The sequence below is a fragment of the Saccostrea echinata genome, unplaced genomic scaffold, assembly GCF_033153115.1.
Source record: "Saccostrea echinata isolate AGI-Se365-2 ecotype Australia unplaced genomic scaffold, CSIRO_AGI_Sech_v1 ptg000056l, whole genome shotgun sequence".
Taxonomy (NCBI): Eukaryota; Metazoa; Mollusca; class Bivalvia; order Ostreida; family Ostreidae; genus Saccostrea; species Saccostrea echinata.
This window is the reverse complement of record NW_026889805.1, coordinates 12396074-12413954: the sequence shown is the minus strand read 5'-3', so window position 1 is coordinate 12413954 and position 17881 is coordinate 12396074. Positions and strand designations below refer to the sequence as shown.

At 30.6% G+C, this 17881-nt stretch overlaps 2 protein-coding genes across 2 annotated transcripts; both read left to right on the top strand.

Moving 5' to 3' along the window:
• Nucleotides 1–496: 496 nt before the first annotated feature.
• Nucleotides 497–11175, top strand: LOC133173848 (uncharacterized). Its single transcript, XM_061308922.1, has 7 exons — nucleotides 497–552; nucleotides 652–704; nucleotides 1251–1379; nucleotides 1489–2407; nucleotides 9721–9773; nucleotides 10059–10190; nucleotides 10274–11175. Exons 1-7 carry the CDS (start codon nucleotides 524–526, stop codon nucleotides 11173–11175), a joined length of 2217 nt encoding a protein of 738 aa, XP_061164906.1. The 5' UTR covers nucleotides 497–523.
• A 3787-nt stretch (nucleotides 11176–14962) lies between these two features.
• Nucleotides 14963–15841, top strand: LOC133173847 (uncharacterized). The gene has a single exon (XM_061308921.1). The coding sequence runs from the start codon at nucleotides 14963–14965 to the stop codon at nucleotides 15839–15841; it is 879 nt and encodes a 292-aa protein (XP_061164905.1).
• Nucleotides 15842–17881: the final 2040 nt, after the last annotated feature.

Sequence of the window (17881 nt, the reverse complement as noted above, 5' to 3'; positions counted from 1 at the left end):
TCTAAATATGACTCGTCTGATTGAATGAAAATTGACTGTTACAAATGAATTTTACTAAAGTTTTTTTATATTTCCACAAAATTGAGTTTTTGAATTTCAACAGATTTAAAATATATACATATATATACTCTTTTTGTTGAGAAAATTTATCACGATTTTTATTGTGTGTCGACATAAAAGAACAATCATTTTTCAACGGAAATCCAAAGACGAATTGTTGTTTTCACAGTATTTATTTAATTTCAAAATTTTATATCAATACATCACAAAATTATATGTAACAGTCCAAAAAATATTATTTAGATAATTCTTTCATTCACAATCGAAATGACCTCTGAAAAATAAAAGAATTTTTTTGAACACGTAAATGTTATCTCTATGACCAAATAATTTAGAATCAATATTCCTAGAAAACACACGTTACTCAGAAGGAGTTTCTTCACTTTGCTGTCCTTTCAAATTATAGCGGATTTATGTGCTCAGTGGACACACAGTATTTATCTTCTTCCTGTTCACTGCAGACATGTGTAAGCGCAATCTGGAAGTGGCAAGGTAACGCCATTTAACTTTTTTTTTTACACACTTCAATAGTTAATAATTCTATTTTACAAGCAATTTCAATTTCAGTTTCATTTTGTATTGTCCTTTTAGAAATTTGACAGACTGCTGTTACAATCATTATTTTAATGGATCAGCGTGTATTGGTATGTTTTGTTCCTCATTCCTATTTTATATAATTGTAAAAGCAGTAACAACTTTAAGTTTCCCATCTTTCGAGCAACAAAATGGTGTGTTCATATTCCCAAGATCTGAAGTAGATTTATTGATTAATGATATTTACTGAAAATAATTGTGCTTTAACAACAAATAGATAAAGAAGCAAATAAAAAATGGTTATATTAAAGAAAAATATACTTCAACATAGGTTATAAGCTTTCTTATGTTTATAAAAATCACATTTAGGAAAGCAATAGAGAGAGAGAGAGAGAGAGTTGACCGGTATCTCGAACACTGATATCTCGAATACCATAGATATGTCGAAGTGATTTTGGAAGTCCCAACGGCTTATTTTTTTTTACTATTTTAACCTCGATATCTCGAATCATCAGGTTTCTTGAAGTTTTTTTTTTTGGTCCCATCGAGTTTGAGAAGATGAAGTTTGACTGTATATTATTTTATGCAGAAAGAGTTCTATATCTATTCATCTGTCAAACTAATGTCTTTTTTTGTACAAAATCAATTACCTTTAGTGTGTCCTAATGGCTATTTTGGGCACAACTGTGACAAGACATGCACGGCTGGTTACTATGGTTACATTTGCAGCCAAATGTGCAACTGCTCTGCAGAGAGCTGTAACCATGAGACCGGGTGCCCGCCAGGTGAGTTGTTTCCGTGCATTTCTGATCAACTATCTTTCATTTTTTAAAATTCTTTTTCGAAGAAATGATATAAGTAATTGAGCTACTGCAATCTAACTAAATCTTTCAGATGAAAATGCATTTACAAAACTTGAGATTAATACTTCAAAATACCCTAGAGAGACAACTTATGTTTTCCACACTACAACCGAATCTAAAATCACCTCCAGTTTTCAAAATGAATTTACGAATCAAACGACAAAATTACCCTTCCATTTTACGTCAGTGACAGTGGAACAAAAGACCCAAAGTACAAAAGCCCTGAGAATTACATCCAAACCAACAGTTATTCCACAACCAACCAGTACAGAGTCCCCAATCAATAACTTCACTATCATTATAGGAATTGGAGCGGTCATAGCTTTATTTCTCGGCGTTATTATGATACAGTTCTGTATAAAACTGTATCAGGGTCGACAAAAGAAATTGAGAAGGATAGCAAGGAATAGTTTACCAGTGAAAGAAGAGGAAACCTACCAAGAAATTAATGAAGCCATTCTGATCAGTAATAATGGGCAACACAGTGAAAAAAATGACAACAGACAATTTGGAAAGTACTATGAACTTAAAAATACAAAGTCTGTTAAAGAGTTGCCGTATCAAAGAATGAGAAATAAGGAGTCGAAATATCAAGAAATTGCAAATAAAGCTGAAAAGGAAAATAGCGAATCAAATCCTTCATCAACAAGTAATGGTTCATATGACAGTCAAACTTTTTATCTCAAACCAAAGACCAAAAAAATGGATCATCACAGTTATATAGAGGTAGTTGACCCCGGTATTACTGCAGAGGGATTGGACGCTAGTGGTATAATAGACGCTGTTGGTTTAAGGGAAGACAATAGCGACGAAGGGGAATTATGTTCTCAATACATAGATCCAGTTCAAGATGTGATGTCTGAAAATAATAAAGATATATATTCTGGTGCATATTTAGATGTTACAAGTGAATTATTTTCAGAATCTTCTTATATTGATCCCATATCAATGTAGTTGACGATTAATAAAACTATAACAAACAATAATTCTAAAGAGCTCACTTTATTTTGTGATTATAGTATCCACTTATTTGTTTCAAGTCGTTTTGCAATAGAGATACTGGAATTAGATGCAATTCTTCCTTGTTATGAGGAAGATATTTAATGAATTTCCAGTTAAATTGGAATGTTTTCATCGGAATCTTGTTAAACACTGTTCTCAAACATATATTTTATACCAAAAATAACCTGGAACATCAAGTGCATGTAGAACCTAATTATTTTGGTGTTTCACTCTGAAATAATGCTTTAATCCTCGTGAACTCTGTGTTTGTGGCTGAAATACTTTGAACTTGGTATTAAAAACCATGATTATTTATTCTTCTGTTCTTGCAAAATAAATTGCTATATATACATATCTTTTAACTTATTTTACTTAATGTGTCTAAACTTCATCATTTTTTATACTAAAATAGATTAAGTATCTATTTTCATGATTTTTTTTGCGGGGGAGGAGGGAGGGATTCTAGCAAATGGTGTAAATCATTAATCATTTTGGCATGATATTGCATTAAAACATAGTAGATACACTCAAACATGAGAAATTTCGATAAGGCTGTGTTCGGCCCTTCCTAAAATATTTTGAAATTTTGATATTTTGTAGATTTTTTGTAGATAAACTCTTTATTTTCCTAAAGAAAACTGTAAAGATTTCGCATTTTCGAGTCACTTGTCCATTTAAAAAATATATAATTTTAAAAAATATATAGGGTATACCATCTTCCCTATATTTTTGGAGTATACATTTTAAAGAGGATAATGGAGTTTTTCAATGTCAGAATCATAAATAAAATATGATAAATGTGAATAAAGACATAAAATAACCAATTTCAACCTTTTTAAACAGAAAATGGTATTTTATGTGAATGTTTTTTTAGGTTATCATATTTTCCTCGTGTATTAAATGCCACTTTTCTTTAAAGAGGATGAATTTGATATATAAAACATTTTTATATAAGTAGGTTTAAAAATCATAGTCAATCAACAGTTTATACTTTATATGCAATATATGGCATTTTCCAATACTAAAAGATGTATAGACATGAGATTGATGAATGTTAAAACGGTCATTTACGACTGTTTGCAAAATATGTTAATCAGCTGAAGTTGTTAGTATTATATTATGAAAGATTCAAATTAAATTAAAAAATGTTTTCAAATTTAAAAAGAAAATCTGTTTAATTAAAACAATGTAGTTAGATATAGATAAATAAATAAAAATTGCACTTAAAAGCATCACATGATATACCGGTATAGGACTTCAAATTTAGACCTTTACTCGGCACTCAGGGCCTTTGAGCAGTTAGGGTTCTTTATCGTGCCAACGCCAACCGTGACACGGGGCCTCGGTGTTTAAGGTCTCTTCCGAAAGACCCGTGACTTTCAATTCTAATGCCGGGCACTTAGCGAAGGAACAGTCACTACCTGTGATACCTCTCAGGTTTGACGCGGTGTGGGGAACGAGAATCGAACCCGAGCCTCTCAATCACGAAGCGAACGCCCTACCACTAGGAAATCGTGACAGGTTTGCAATGTATTTTATTTGATAATATCAATAATATTAATTACAGTCAAAATATTTTTTTATAATAATATGAAATTATATAAATGTACAAAATGATAAAAAAAAAAAACTCAATTACATTGAGTGTCTCCCTTTCATTATGAACGTTAGAAGAATTTGCCCCAATACAGATCAACGTTATGTTCTCAGAACAACTGAGAAAATACCACCCAGGACTTATTTCCTCCCGTTTTCCATCTCTCCATATATACTCATATTACTTTACCGTCTCTATCCTCTTCTCATTTAAAGAGTATTTAAAGAGTTTCAGTATTATTTTATCATGAAATATGTAGATAACAGTATTCAAGCTCAAAGTCCATTAAAACACAATCGGAAGCTGAGCAAACACGGACCTCCAGAAACATCAGAGGTGGGATCAGGTGCCATGGAGGATTGAGACTCCCCTGCCGACCAGTCACACCCGCCGTGCCGTGTGTTCCTTGTCACGATCGGTAAATAACGGAAAAATCTGTCAACAATTTAGTGTGTAAATAATGGCCTAACAATTAGTATGAATACTCAATCTGCATTTGACTTAATGATAGATTGTATTTGCATTGTATTGTTGTATTGACCATAGAACTTGCGAAATGATGACTTTAAACGAGACTGCTAATATTCTTGTTTCAACTTGTCAATAACTTACCTCGTTTTAGAAATTGTTCATGCTCTTGCGAATCGAATCAACTGAGAGATATGCACCCAATATACAGGGGAAAAGGGTATATTGCTGCATAAGTACATGTAAGGGAAGTTGACGATTAAAAAATTAAAGTGATCAAGTTTATCATAAAGCTTTGTTTTTAGATTACCATTAGTGTCTTTTTCTAGTAACATATCCAAATATGAAACAGATGTGTCAGACTCTGTGGTATCTTTTATTTCAAGCTCACTGGGATATATCGTGTGGACGTATGAATGGAAATAACTAAAGTTAATTGATAATACGTCGTAGGTATATCTAAATGTCGAGTCAAAGGCCATAGCAAGACATTTTTTCTCATGTATAAGATTTTAAATAAATTCTGCTTAATATGAATACAAAAATAGGTCTGCTAACAACGGGGCGCAATTGGTACCCATGGGAATTCCAACATTGTTGGAAGACCTGGTCTCCAAAAACTACATAGATATTGTCAATCAGAAACTCAAGCATCTTTTTTATATCAACTTCAGAGCACTTGTGTGTAGAATCAGAATGTCTTTTCAATAAAATAACTTTGACCAATGACAAGGTTTACGAGTTTTATTTTCATTGAAATAGCAGCTGTCAAAAAGCTTGGACTTTAATTTGTCGTGGGCAATGGTTGTATACAGAGTTGAAAAATCGAAAATTTTTATGCTATTGATTTTGGTAAAATTTTGTGAATTCAAATTTTCCAAAAGTTCCTTGGAATTTTTAAATGTCCACATCTGATTTACACCACTCCTTGAATATATTGTTGCACAGTACTCTTGAAGTTTCTCCCTCATTGCTGTTATTACATTGTGTTTTAGTGAGGAGTAAAGAAAGGGGCTTGGTAGAACATTTACTGGAACCCGCTATGTATATTTTTTTGTAGGGATTCTTATGAAGTTTCGAAATCCAATATAAATATGATAATTCAAATTCATTCTGGTTGTTGGGAATATTAAATTTATTAAAACCTGACATATGATTTTGAAGAATTTCCTCCCTAAAAAGGGAGCTATGGATATAGTTGGATTGCCACTTGTAGAATTAAATCCCAGTTCCTCTAAAATACAATGAAAATAACGAGCCTTACAAACAAAGACAATGATGTTACCTGCTTTGTCAGCTGGGAACAGTACATACTGATCGTGTAGTATATCTAATTACTTTTTCATACGATTTCCTAGACAAAAGCCGGAGTTCAAAATACAGAGATGAACGACAAGTAATATACCTAACCGAGTCTAATTTGGTAACCGCTAGAATTCTATTTCATGCATTCAAACCTCGTTATCTCGAACTCAATGGGACCAAGGAAAAAACTTTGACATATTCGATGATTCGAGATATCGAGAGTAAAATGCTAAAAGAATATGGTAGGAACTTTCAATCGTTGTATATATATTATATTTAACTATATTTACGTTGGATCATTTCCAGTTGTATTCTTTGTTACAATTATTTATATTTACTATCAACTCTGAACACTATTTCTTCATAAGAATAAATGTCATCCTACGAGTGATAACTCTTCCTTTCAGCATATTAGATAGATAACAATAATAATTGATATTTTGTAAAATGACCTTCCATACAAGGGACCCCATGCGTTATTTTGTATGGGCATAATTAAATAAATGTATATATGTAAATATAAATGTAAATACCCTGAAAATAATCTCACTTTTGTATAATGTATCTCAAAACTATCGATATTTTACAATTTCTTTCTATCTTATATTGGTATACAAAAATAGTCAGTGAAGTTAATACTCATTGCTGTACAGATCTACAACTTGGTTATTAGCTTTAAACAAGGCATCACTACACGTTGGTATGGTGTGAAGATAACAAACAGTGACCAATCTCTTAATCCAGTAAACAAAACGAATCCGAACAGTGCCAAAACACGGACCCTCGGAAACAACAGAGGTGGGATTAGGTGCCTAAGAGAAGTAAGCATCCCCGGACGACTGGTCACATCCGTCATGAGTTCTATGTATTGATAAGGTAGACAGAGTACTCAGTTGTCAAATTTAGTAAACACTTAACAATATTTTTCTGGATGGTAAGTATATGTAACATATACATGCTATACAATATATAGGATGAGAAAAATGAAATGGATTATATTACACTAAAATATATGTTTTAACGTCATTTCATTTTTCATAATTTGAAGAATTCAATATCTTTGTGTTAAGCATTATAACCTCGAAATTTAGAGTAGCGTCCATTTTTTCATTGAGGTAATTAATACACAACGAATTTAACTGATTTAGTCCTGGAAAAAATAATGTTTGTTAATGACTGACAACAGAAATATATGAATTGATAAAGTTTATTAAAGAGACAGAAGAAAATGACTGACAACAGAAATAGTTTATTAAAGAGACAGAGGAAAGTGGTTTTCACCTATTCGCAATAAATGAGAAAACAAAATTACGAATTGTAGGGGGATTTAATAAAGTAACGATTTTATTGAAAATGACAGTGCATAATAGATTTGACAAGTGGATCACATCAGAAAGGTTAAAGTGAGTTTGATTTTGTACGTACATGTACATATACGTGGTTGATAATAGATGACACTGTTTTTCTTCTTACTTATATATTGAGCCTTGTTTTAGCTCAATGAGGTAATTAAAACACAACGTAATCAATACAAATTTAAATCACTCAATTTACTAAAATAGATACTGGGATGATATAAATCTTCCTGATGAGCAGGAAATCAATATGTCTTTTTCGACATTTCCGCTTGCATAAACTAGCAAGTTTCAAACATCTGTCTTTACACGCTGATAAAAATAAATTGATTTGATTTATTTCATTTCTATATATTTACATCTATAAAATATAGCCTTTATATATCTTCCTTTTAAAAACGTATCGACTATAACAAGAAAACGTACATCTCAGCTTAATGAAAGTTGCTGTTCATTAAACTCTTATTGTTAAAAAATATTCATTGTTTTTAAAATATTGTACATAACTATCCTTATTCAAAGAAATTACACACAAAGAACTACCTTTTAATAACTTATTTGGAAGAGCGTGACTGTCACATGGCTGCTTCTTTCATTGCCAATCGATACCTGCCCTGTATTCTTGTGAAGCAGAACTTTTTAAAAAAAACTTTTACAAAGAGAGAAAACTCTTGCCGTGGCTTTCAATTCGACATTTAGATTTATCAATGATGTTTAACCAATAGCAATATTCCTTTTCATTCTTCGATTCGATATATCTGACTGGATTCGAAATAAAAGACACTGCAAAGTCTGCCACATGTGTTTCATATTTGAATGTTTAGTAACTCAAGATGTTATGGCCAACTTACATTTAAACTATATGGGGATGACTTCACCTCTTCCATAAACAGTTTCTCTTATTTATGGAGGAATATTCCGTATCACCTGCATATGGCCTTTATGTCTACATGTTGATTTGGTGCGCAAAAGCATGTTCTGATTACGATAACTTTGGCAAGGCAGACTACTGACAAATCAGTTGATGTAACAGATCTTTCAACAATTTCGTCAAAAGCCAGCACTTCTCAAATTCTATAGGCTTAAAATGACCTTATTTACAAATACAACCTATCTATGGGTCGTAATTTCACTAACCCACTTCATACCAGTTGTTGGACCATTTTTTGGTACTTGCTTTAATTACGGATTACTACCTTTATCTGATCAATACAGAGGGTTCCCGCTGGTTTGTCCGATATATAGAGAATGCTTACTGCTCCTAGGCACTTGATCTCATTTCTGGTGTTTTCATGGGTCTGTGTTATCTGATATTTCAGCATCAATGAGTTAACGGGTAAGGCATTTTATATAGGCAGTAAGCAGGAGACTTGTCGGGATGGAATTGTGAATAATGATTCTGTCCAATTTTTTTTAAATCTAATGTTGACGTAATTAACTCTGCTATTTTTTCTGACAGACAAAAAATCATCATAACTGTAGTAATTATTTACAACAAAAAAGTGGTTTGATACTCAGAGCGATATTTTAAAAATTGGATATAATCTGTGTAAGATTTTGAATATCAAAATTGATTATCTTTGATTTAGCAGATATTTATAGTGTGTGCAACTCTTAAGAATCAATGATAATGACTGACGTTTTTCATATTAATTGTTAGGCCATTATTTAAACACTGAATTGTCTACGAATTGTTACGTTTGCTCGATCATGACAATGAGCACACGGCAAGTGTGACCGGTTGACAGGGGATGTTTACACCTCCATGAGACGTGATCCCACCTCTGATGTTTTGAGAGGTCCGTGTTTGCTCTGCTCCCGATTTATATCGTTGTAATAGCTTTTGAGCATGATTACTTTTTGTTTTTTGTTATTTCCACATTTCATATTATATGTATTTTGATCCTATCATTTACATGATTATGACTTCCTGGATAATTGTATGCATTTATTTGTCCTACAATTAGGATAACAAATGTTAGGATAACACGGTTCTGGTGTTAGAAGTTTACTTTACTTGTCAAATTACCAAAACCATCTTTGTTTTTTACTCAGAACCATGAAAAAATATACCCAAAAGAATCGTATTCCCTGATTCAGGAACTGTTCTATTTCCTTTCAATGACAATGATTACTAATATAACAGGAATATTGCAACAAATTAATTTAAAAATGCTATTTAAATAAATGTAAGAAAAAAGATGATTAGAGAAAAATTAAGATTCAAGTAACAAAATTACTTTTAAAGTATAAAAGGACAAGTCTTTTTATTCCGGCTCTAAAAACTTGTGATACATTGTTTTAATTTCCTGGTGAATTGACTTTATAGTTCGTCATAATAAGTCCCATATATATGGTTACAATTAGGAACATGTAAAGGCGATTAATGTACCTGTATTTTCCTTTATCAAATTACAGTGCAGGTTCATTACTATGTGCAGGCAAATGTGAGTACTTTTTGCTCAAATTATTTTCATCTGGAACATGTATCAATTTTTATTTAAAAAAAAAAATTAAGTTGGTACTTTTTTCACAGAAACTCCGATAAATGCTGTTACAACTATTACGACAACGGAACAGTGTGCTTAGGTATGGGATTTTTTTATTATTCGATCATAGTTGATAAAATGTTAAAGAGTTTTCATTCCTTTAATGTACATGAAAAGAAAACGCTATGATTTAAAGGAAATGCGTATTTTACATCCTTTCTATAATTTGTTTAGGTGTATTAAAATCTTGTAAGGACCTACGCTTAGTTGTTAAGGTTTACTGATATTAAAATACCATATTGATACTGAATTGACCATATATTACAAATATTTCTAACGTTAGTAAATGAATTGTAAACTGATAATGAAAGTGTGTTATTACCAGAATGTCCTCTTGGATACCATGGAGATAACTGTAAAGATCAGTGTAACAAAGGTTCATACGGACATCTGTGCACCCAGCGGTGCCCAGAGTCATGTCCCCTGGAATGGTGCGACACAGTAACAGGATGTACAGGTAATTTCTTAATTGTGAAGAATACTATGCAAATAAAATCATGTGTATCATGAATAGAATAGTATTAATATTGAAATTTCCAGATCCTACCACAGCAAATACAGAAACCACAGTTCAGAGTACAACGAATATAGATACAACAACCGTCAGGAGTACAACAAAGGTCACCACAGAGGTCAAAATAGAGGTCATAACAGTTCCCACTACTACCTTTCAACGTTTTTCATCGTCGTCTAATACATCCTCTGCTAAATCTATCAAAACTCTAAAGTCAACTACACAGTTTGTTATCCCACAGTTAGAGACGCCATATAATTACACTCCCGTGATAGCGGTGACAGGAGGGATCATTGCCTTATTCCTGGCTATACTAGTGATTCAGAGTTCATTAAGGATGCGTCTGAAGAAACAAAAAATTACTAGAGCTGCATCTCAAAAAACAAAGATACCAGCAGATGAACAGGAAGTATATCATGAAATTGACGATATAAATGTAGTAAAAGACAGACAGAGTTATCAAGAAATAGAAAAGAGTAATAAGTATTGTGTCGAGTCACATTTATACACAGCAAAAACTCATCCTTATCAAAAAATTAACAATTCCTTGCAATACCTAGAGAATTCTGCAATAGCGACTGTGAAGGAAAATAATCATTCCTCGACAGAAGGTAGCAATAGTTCAGAGGAAAATGGGTCCTCCTACCTTAAGCCTAAAAAAACAACAAACAGACACAACTACATACAAGTAGTGGACCCGGATATACATCATGTTCCCGTAACAGGTGCCCAAACAGACAAAGAGCAGGACGACTCCTCCTTTCAATACGATGACACTGTTAACGATTCTAGTGCTCTAGATTTTTTAAATGGTAATCGTGAAGAATCTACAGAAGATTATGCTTATTCTGATGGAGACTACTTAGACGTAGAACACAGTCATGATAATAATGCGACATATCTTGAAGTTGTTCATAAAGAGAAATAAGATAAATTACCAATACTATCAAATTCTTAAGTGGAAAATCATATCATATTTCGTCATTATTGTCAGTAGATACATGATTTTAAAAAATGATAAAACATGATGAATAAAATGATTGAAATAAAACAAAATGCTTTCAACCCATCTGCCTTAGGTTTGTAGCATTGATTTTTATGGTAAAAAAACGCACTTCAGAATTGATTTTTTTAATGAGGATATTTTCCATTTGCAAGCTTAATCAAGTAAATGGTTTGTTACAATGGATTTTTGTGCTGAAAAATATTTAACATTTTTTAAATGTTAAAAGGTTATTAGAAATAGTATCATTAATAGATAAATGCATTTGTGTTATCTCTTTTTTATAAGGTACTGAAAGAAGATATTTTCATTCGTATACGTAACCAAATGGATATATCTTTTTGAAAATAATTTTTAAGAGGTACGTACTCATGATAATCATATAAACCATTTCTCTACTTTCTGTCTTTTTAAAAAAAGAGATTGTAAAAGGTGGTGTATTTTTAATAAATGTCCAACTTAGTCGCACCCTATGGCCTGAATGGTAGACGGAGTGAGAATGAATTTTGAATTTACGTAAGGGGTAAGGGATTCAATATAATCGTGAAATATTTTGCTCACTTAATATAAATGAGCAGAAATATTTTCAAAGATGATATGTATTTTGTTTTTAAAGGTGACCAACTAAGCCCCACCATACGGGAACATGAATTTAAAACTTTTGATAGACATTTAAGTGTTTATTAAATAGTTTTTCTACTAGACGTCCAAGAGTAAAGAAGAACATTTTCAAAGCTGTCATGTAGTTTTAGTGGATAACTTACTAAACCCCACTCTGGTGCCAAAGCACTGGATCCAGGAGCCATAGGTTTGCTATTATTAGAAATTGTTGAATGGTTATTATAATCATCAAAAGAGTTTGTCTAGATGTACATGAATAAGATACAATGCCTGTTCAATATATAACCAAATCAACCATATCTTAGAGACAGATATATGATTAGTCAGCAGGGAAAGTCATAAATGTGTTATGAAAAAAAGGGAAATATATACCTCAATAACAGGGATATAATAATCAAAATTCACATAAATGCATGGTTAGAACAAAATAGTTGATATTGAAAGTATAAATAATATATTTAAAAAACTTTCATTCATACTTTTTATATAAAAGTGAGGGTATTTTTTTTTTCGTTTTTGAACAACTGTACTTTGTGGGAAAACTTTTTACAAGAGACATACATGTATATAAATGAATGCAATTTCATAAGAACAACATAATGTTGATAAAAAGTTGATGTACTCTAAAGCAGGAAACACAATATCATGAGTTCCTGCCGGTAATATTATCTAATATCCAATTATAGATTTACAAAGGAAATTTCTCTTATATTGCCATGGTACTAGTTTGAAACTGATGTATACGATTTCCGGTTTATTTGTTTGTTTGCAAATAAGTTTTCGGGTTAATATTTTCTGATCAATAGATACTGTATATTGTATTCCTAGAATTCAGATATTTTATTCTCCAAATACATGTACAATGTATATCAATATAAGATCCAATCTTGCTGCATTTAGATATATTGTATAAATCGTTAGATATATTGAATAAAATGTTTTGATAAAAAAAAAATACCTCCGACTATGGCATTAGAAAACACAAACCAATGAAGAAAAATTCAAAAATTGTTTTTAAATTGCAGTTAACGATAGAATATATAAAACAGAGAATTTAATTTTTCTGTGGCTTCTTTACTACATTTTGTTTTGGTTTAATTGATATTCTTTTCACGATTGCAGTTTTCGATTACCGGTAGTTGTTCATAAATTTTCAAATTAGAAAAGAATTATTTTCCGACAAAAGTAATTTCAAAAAATATTGAATTCATTTACTAGTCTTATCCCCTTTGCCACACAGTACTAATATTTTAATCAAACATTTGTTTTATTAATTAATTTTTAAGTATTACTTATTGTGTGTATTTGTTTATTGTATTTTATTTACATATTTATTATTTTTTATTATTTAATATTTATTTACTTATTTATATTCTCTGGTCATTTTATTCTAACAATTCCTTAGGGTTCAGGTGGTGACTATGAAATGAAAATTTAATGCTACTTTTATAATTCAATTTTTTTTATGTTGCTAATAGCAATAGAATAGAAAACATTAAGATGTACAAGCAAATATATAACAGATGTACCATTACAACGATGTTCACTTTAAAAATATTTTAAATTATTTTAATATTTTATATACTTTAATTTATAAAGTCGATGATAAAGAAAAAATATTTAATTACATCGTAAGCACGCTGATAGGAATTTACTGTGATAGAATATAAAATTAAGTATGGACAAATATAAATATTATTTAATTTCATACTCATATTATTTTTATTTATTTTTTCAAATGTATTCTCAGTATTACCTGCATTTTGAACTAGATGACTACAAGTTATTTTCCATGCAATTTAACTCTTAATCTTTTCCCTGTCAAAGTACATTCTGTACGTATAAATAGCAATATTTCAGATCATCTACATGCAGACTTTAAATTGTGACCAAAGATTTGCTTTAAGAAAAATAAAATTTATCAGAAAAACATTTAATATTTTAAACATTTGTCTACATTTCAAAATGCATTTAAAAGGTACACACCTCTAGCTCATTATAATATTCGATTTAATTCTTAATTTAAAAAATTCTGTAAAAATCAGGGCCCTATTTTACAAGAGGACTTATGATTAAGACCAAAATTTAATTTTGCAAAGAATTTTCCTCTTGTCATTAATTGCAAAATTGTAAATATATATATATATATATATATATATATATATATATATATATATATATATATATATATATATATATATATATATATATATATATATATATATATATATATATAATTTTTTAAAAGGTGTTTTAAGACATATTTTTATGAAAGTAATTTTTGTAAGAATTATTAATATTTTTAGATTTTACATTAAGTTGAAGTTTTTGGTCTTTGATCAGTAATTTACACCAATGTTATCTTCCTTGGTTACTTCCGCTGTGAAGTTGTCAATCAATGACAGTTTGCCTGATACATAATCTCTGTATTGTTTGTGACCTTGAAGACAACAATATTCTCAGAGAAGGATATAACAATCAACCAAACATGTGTTTATTCAGGTATTTTGCTTAGTAGAAAAAATAGATCTTTGTGTATATTTAGTAAAGAAAATGGTTTTTTAAATGTACATAAATTATATTAAACTAATATGAATATTATGTCATTTTAGTACCAACGCTTCTTGCTGTTACAATCATTATTTTAATGGCAGTGTATGCACTCGTAAGTATATTTTCGGAACCTGGATGTATTTTAGTTGTTTCATTATTATTATAATTATTATTAATAATGGTAATCATGGAAATGAAACACCATATAAACATAACTTATGTATATTAATGTTAAATTCCAGCATGTGAACTTGGTACATTTGGCCACAACTGTTCTAGTTCTTGTCCCTCAAATTCATATGGAAAATATTGTAATGAGTATTGTGGTAACTGCAGCATCTGTGATGCAAAGATTGGGTGCTTAGGTATGATGGATTTTTTTTTTCAATACCTTTTCATTCGTGTTTCAAATTAAATCAGAGAAACCAATTCGAGTTTCCCTTTATAAATTTCATTTGCAAATCAATATCTTTGGCATTTTTTGATATTTTTCACAGATGGGAAAATCAGCTTTAGTAGACCAATTATTCTAACAGATATGCAAGTTATGCCAGAGAAACCATCTACTCCTTCAGATGGCAGCCTAAACACACATGCTTATTTTACTAACAACAATATAACAACGTCAAATTTGCGGAGAGAATTAACAACTCCCTCTTCGATGGTAATATCATCTGCGACCACTCTACAAGTTCCAATTATTATAAGTAAAGCTGACTCCCCATTCAGCAATAACGTGGTAGTCATAGGTATTCTATGTATAGGGGGCTTCCTTTGCCTGTTACTGACAATTTTAGTCATCCAGTGTTGCGTAAGATTATATATTCAAAAGAGGAAATTGAGGAAGAGGGTGTCTGTTATGTTACCTGATAAAGATGAAGAGGTGTATGATGAAATAAAAGAGACAGGAACCTTTGGTAGTATCCGCAGATATGACGGTATTAGTGAAGAAAGACAGAAAAGTGGCAAATATTTCCCCCTAAAGGAATCTCCGAAGAAAAAATGCCAGCCCTATCAGCATCTCGTGGAACCAACAAGGTACCAAGAGATTGAAGACATAAAAAGTGTGTCAGTAAAATCTTCCATTTCTGAATCCAGTGCAGAGAATTCCAACGGCTTGAATAATAGCAAGTATTTAGAGCCAAAGATTGAATCACAGCAGCATAGTTACGTTGAACTTACTGAAACAACTTCTAGTAAAATGCAAATGCAACCTGACAAGGAGAGGAGCGAGGATACCTTCCAAATGGGTAACGAAGGAAGCAGATCATCCTCACAGTATGATGACACTGTTAACAATTCTGTAATGGCATCTGCAGACGAAAATCTTAAAGAAACTGTAAAACAAAACAATGATACTTATTTAGATGTAGTTAATGCAGGGGATAACACTTATTTAGATGTCTCTGTATCGTGATATTTTAATCAACTAAAAGTAGCATAAGCGATAATTCTACATCAAACCATAAATAAATTTTCGAAGTAAATTAATGTTGCAGAGATAAATGGCGGTTGTAAAGAAGTGTCTTTCCATAGGGTATCCTTTTCCTTCCCCTATAACTGTGTTGTAATATTTGTTCGCAGGGGTCCTTCAACCTACGGTATTTGGTTGATTATTCTTTATTTTTACAATAGCATGTCTTATTTCTATTGATTAACAGTGCCAAACATCAAATACATAATTTGAATAGTGACCAAATGATTGACAGACTTTGTTTTAATTTCAAGTCTTACTTGTGTAGAACCTCACTTCTGTAACGTTTTAGATGGTTTTCCTTGTAGACAGATTCAAAGATGTGTTAATTACAAACCTTAAGGCCAAAGAACAAGAATTAGGTTCAACTTATAGAGGATGCACACAGGGAAAGAACCCTTTGAATTGGTCAAAGGTTAAGGTCATTTATTGATATTTATTTTAAATTGTTTTTAAAGTTCATAAAAGTACATGTATGATCTGATAGTCTAAACACTCTTAAAACATTGCGAAGAAAACCAAAAAAAAAAACAAAGCCAATGACAAAAGACCCAACTTGTTTATTAATTATATCAGAAACCTGTTTAATTCATTGTCCTGACTATCGATTCACCAAACTAAGAGGTTCGTCTTCAGTTACATAATGGATACGTTTATAATTAGAAATCTCAATATGTCATTTTTTTTTCAAAATTAAATCCTTCGTATACAATATTTTGCTAAAATGACAGAGAATGTCACAATATCTAGCATCACATGTAAATTGCATTCATCTATGGAATACCCCCGAGTCCCTTGAAATTACGCGATTTTTACGATCTTAATTGATCAAAGTCATATGAGTCCATATAAGGGGGAAATTCTCAAGAGGGAGTTAAACAACAACATTGATAAAAGAGTGGTTATTAATTACAGTTCTGTGGGTTGAACATTACATTCTGACGGAATAATAAAACAAAATTTTATAATACAAAATTCTTACTACACCCGTATTCTCTGAAATAATCTATGTCCACTTTGAGGACATAGAATATAAAGAGATTATAATACTGTCTAGTATTATAGAGGTTACAATTATGTATTCTTCGATGTTGGGATGATTTACTTTATTCTTGGTGAGTTTTACTTCCCAATACATAAATACATAATTACCTAAATAATATTGACACCATATTGACATCAGTTCATGTTTAGAAAAAAAACTACTAAATATCGCCGAAGCAGCAGATCTCATGATACTGTACATATATTAAATACACCTTTGCATATTAAGCGCCATTGTCAAATAAAATATGTCTATTGTTAATCGAACATTACAGAATTTTTTCTCTTCTCGATTGATTTGCCATCTTCTTGATCTTTTTATTTATTGATTTTTTTTAAATAGATGATTTATATATATATATATATATATATATATATATATATATATATATATATATATATATATATATATATATATATATATATATATATATATATATATATATATATATATATATATATATATATATTTCAAATCAATATTTATTATAAGAAATAACTGTTTCCTTCTCAGAAATTTCTTCTTATATGTTTGCAAATTTGCATATACTTAAAAATTCTATGTAATAAATGCTAGCAACATGCCACCATATTTGGGTTGGTGTTGTTGTTTTGGGATGCACATCCGCCTCAGGTATCCATGACTATTATCAGGAAATTGTATGCAATGATATAAAATATTGCTAAGTTGTTATGCTTCCTTCTTTCAAAACATGCTATTTTTCGTTTATATTATCTCTTAATAGCATTTGAATCGCTATGATAACTGACAAATGATGCAGAAAAAAAACAATGTCATATTTCTAAACGATAATATTTTTTTTATTCTTTCCGAGATAAACTGTCATAAGCTTTTTTTTTTATTTAAAAAAAAAAGACTTTTAAAATGGTTTCTTCTTAGACAGGCAATTCAACTGATATTTGGTAAATAAGAGGATA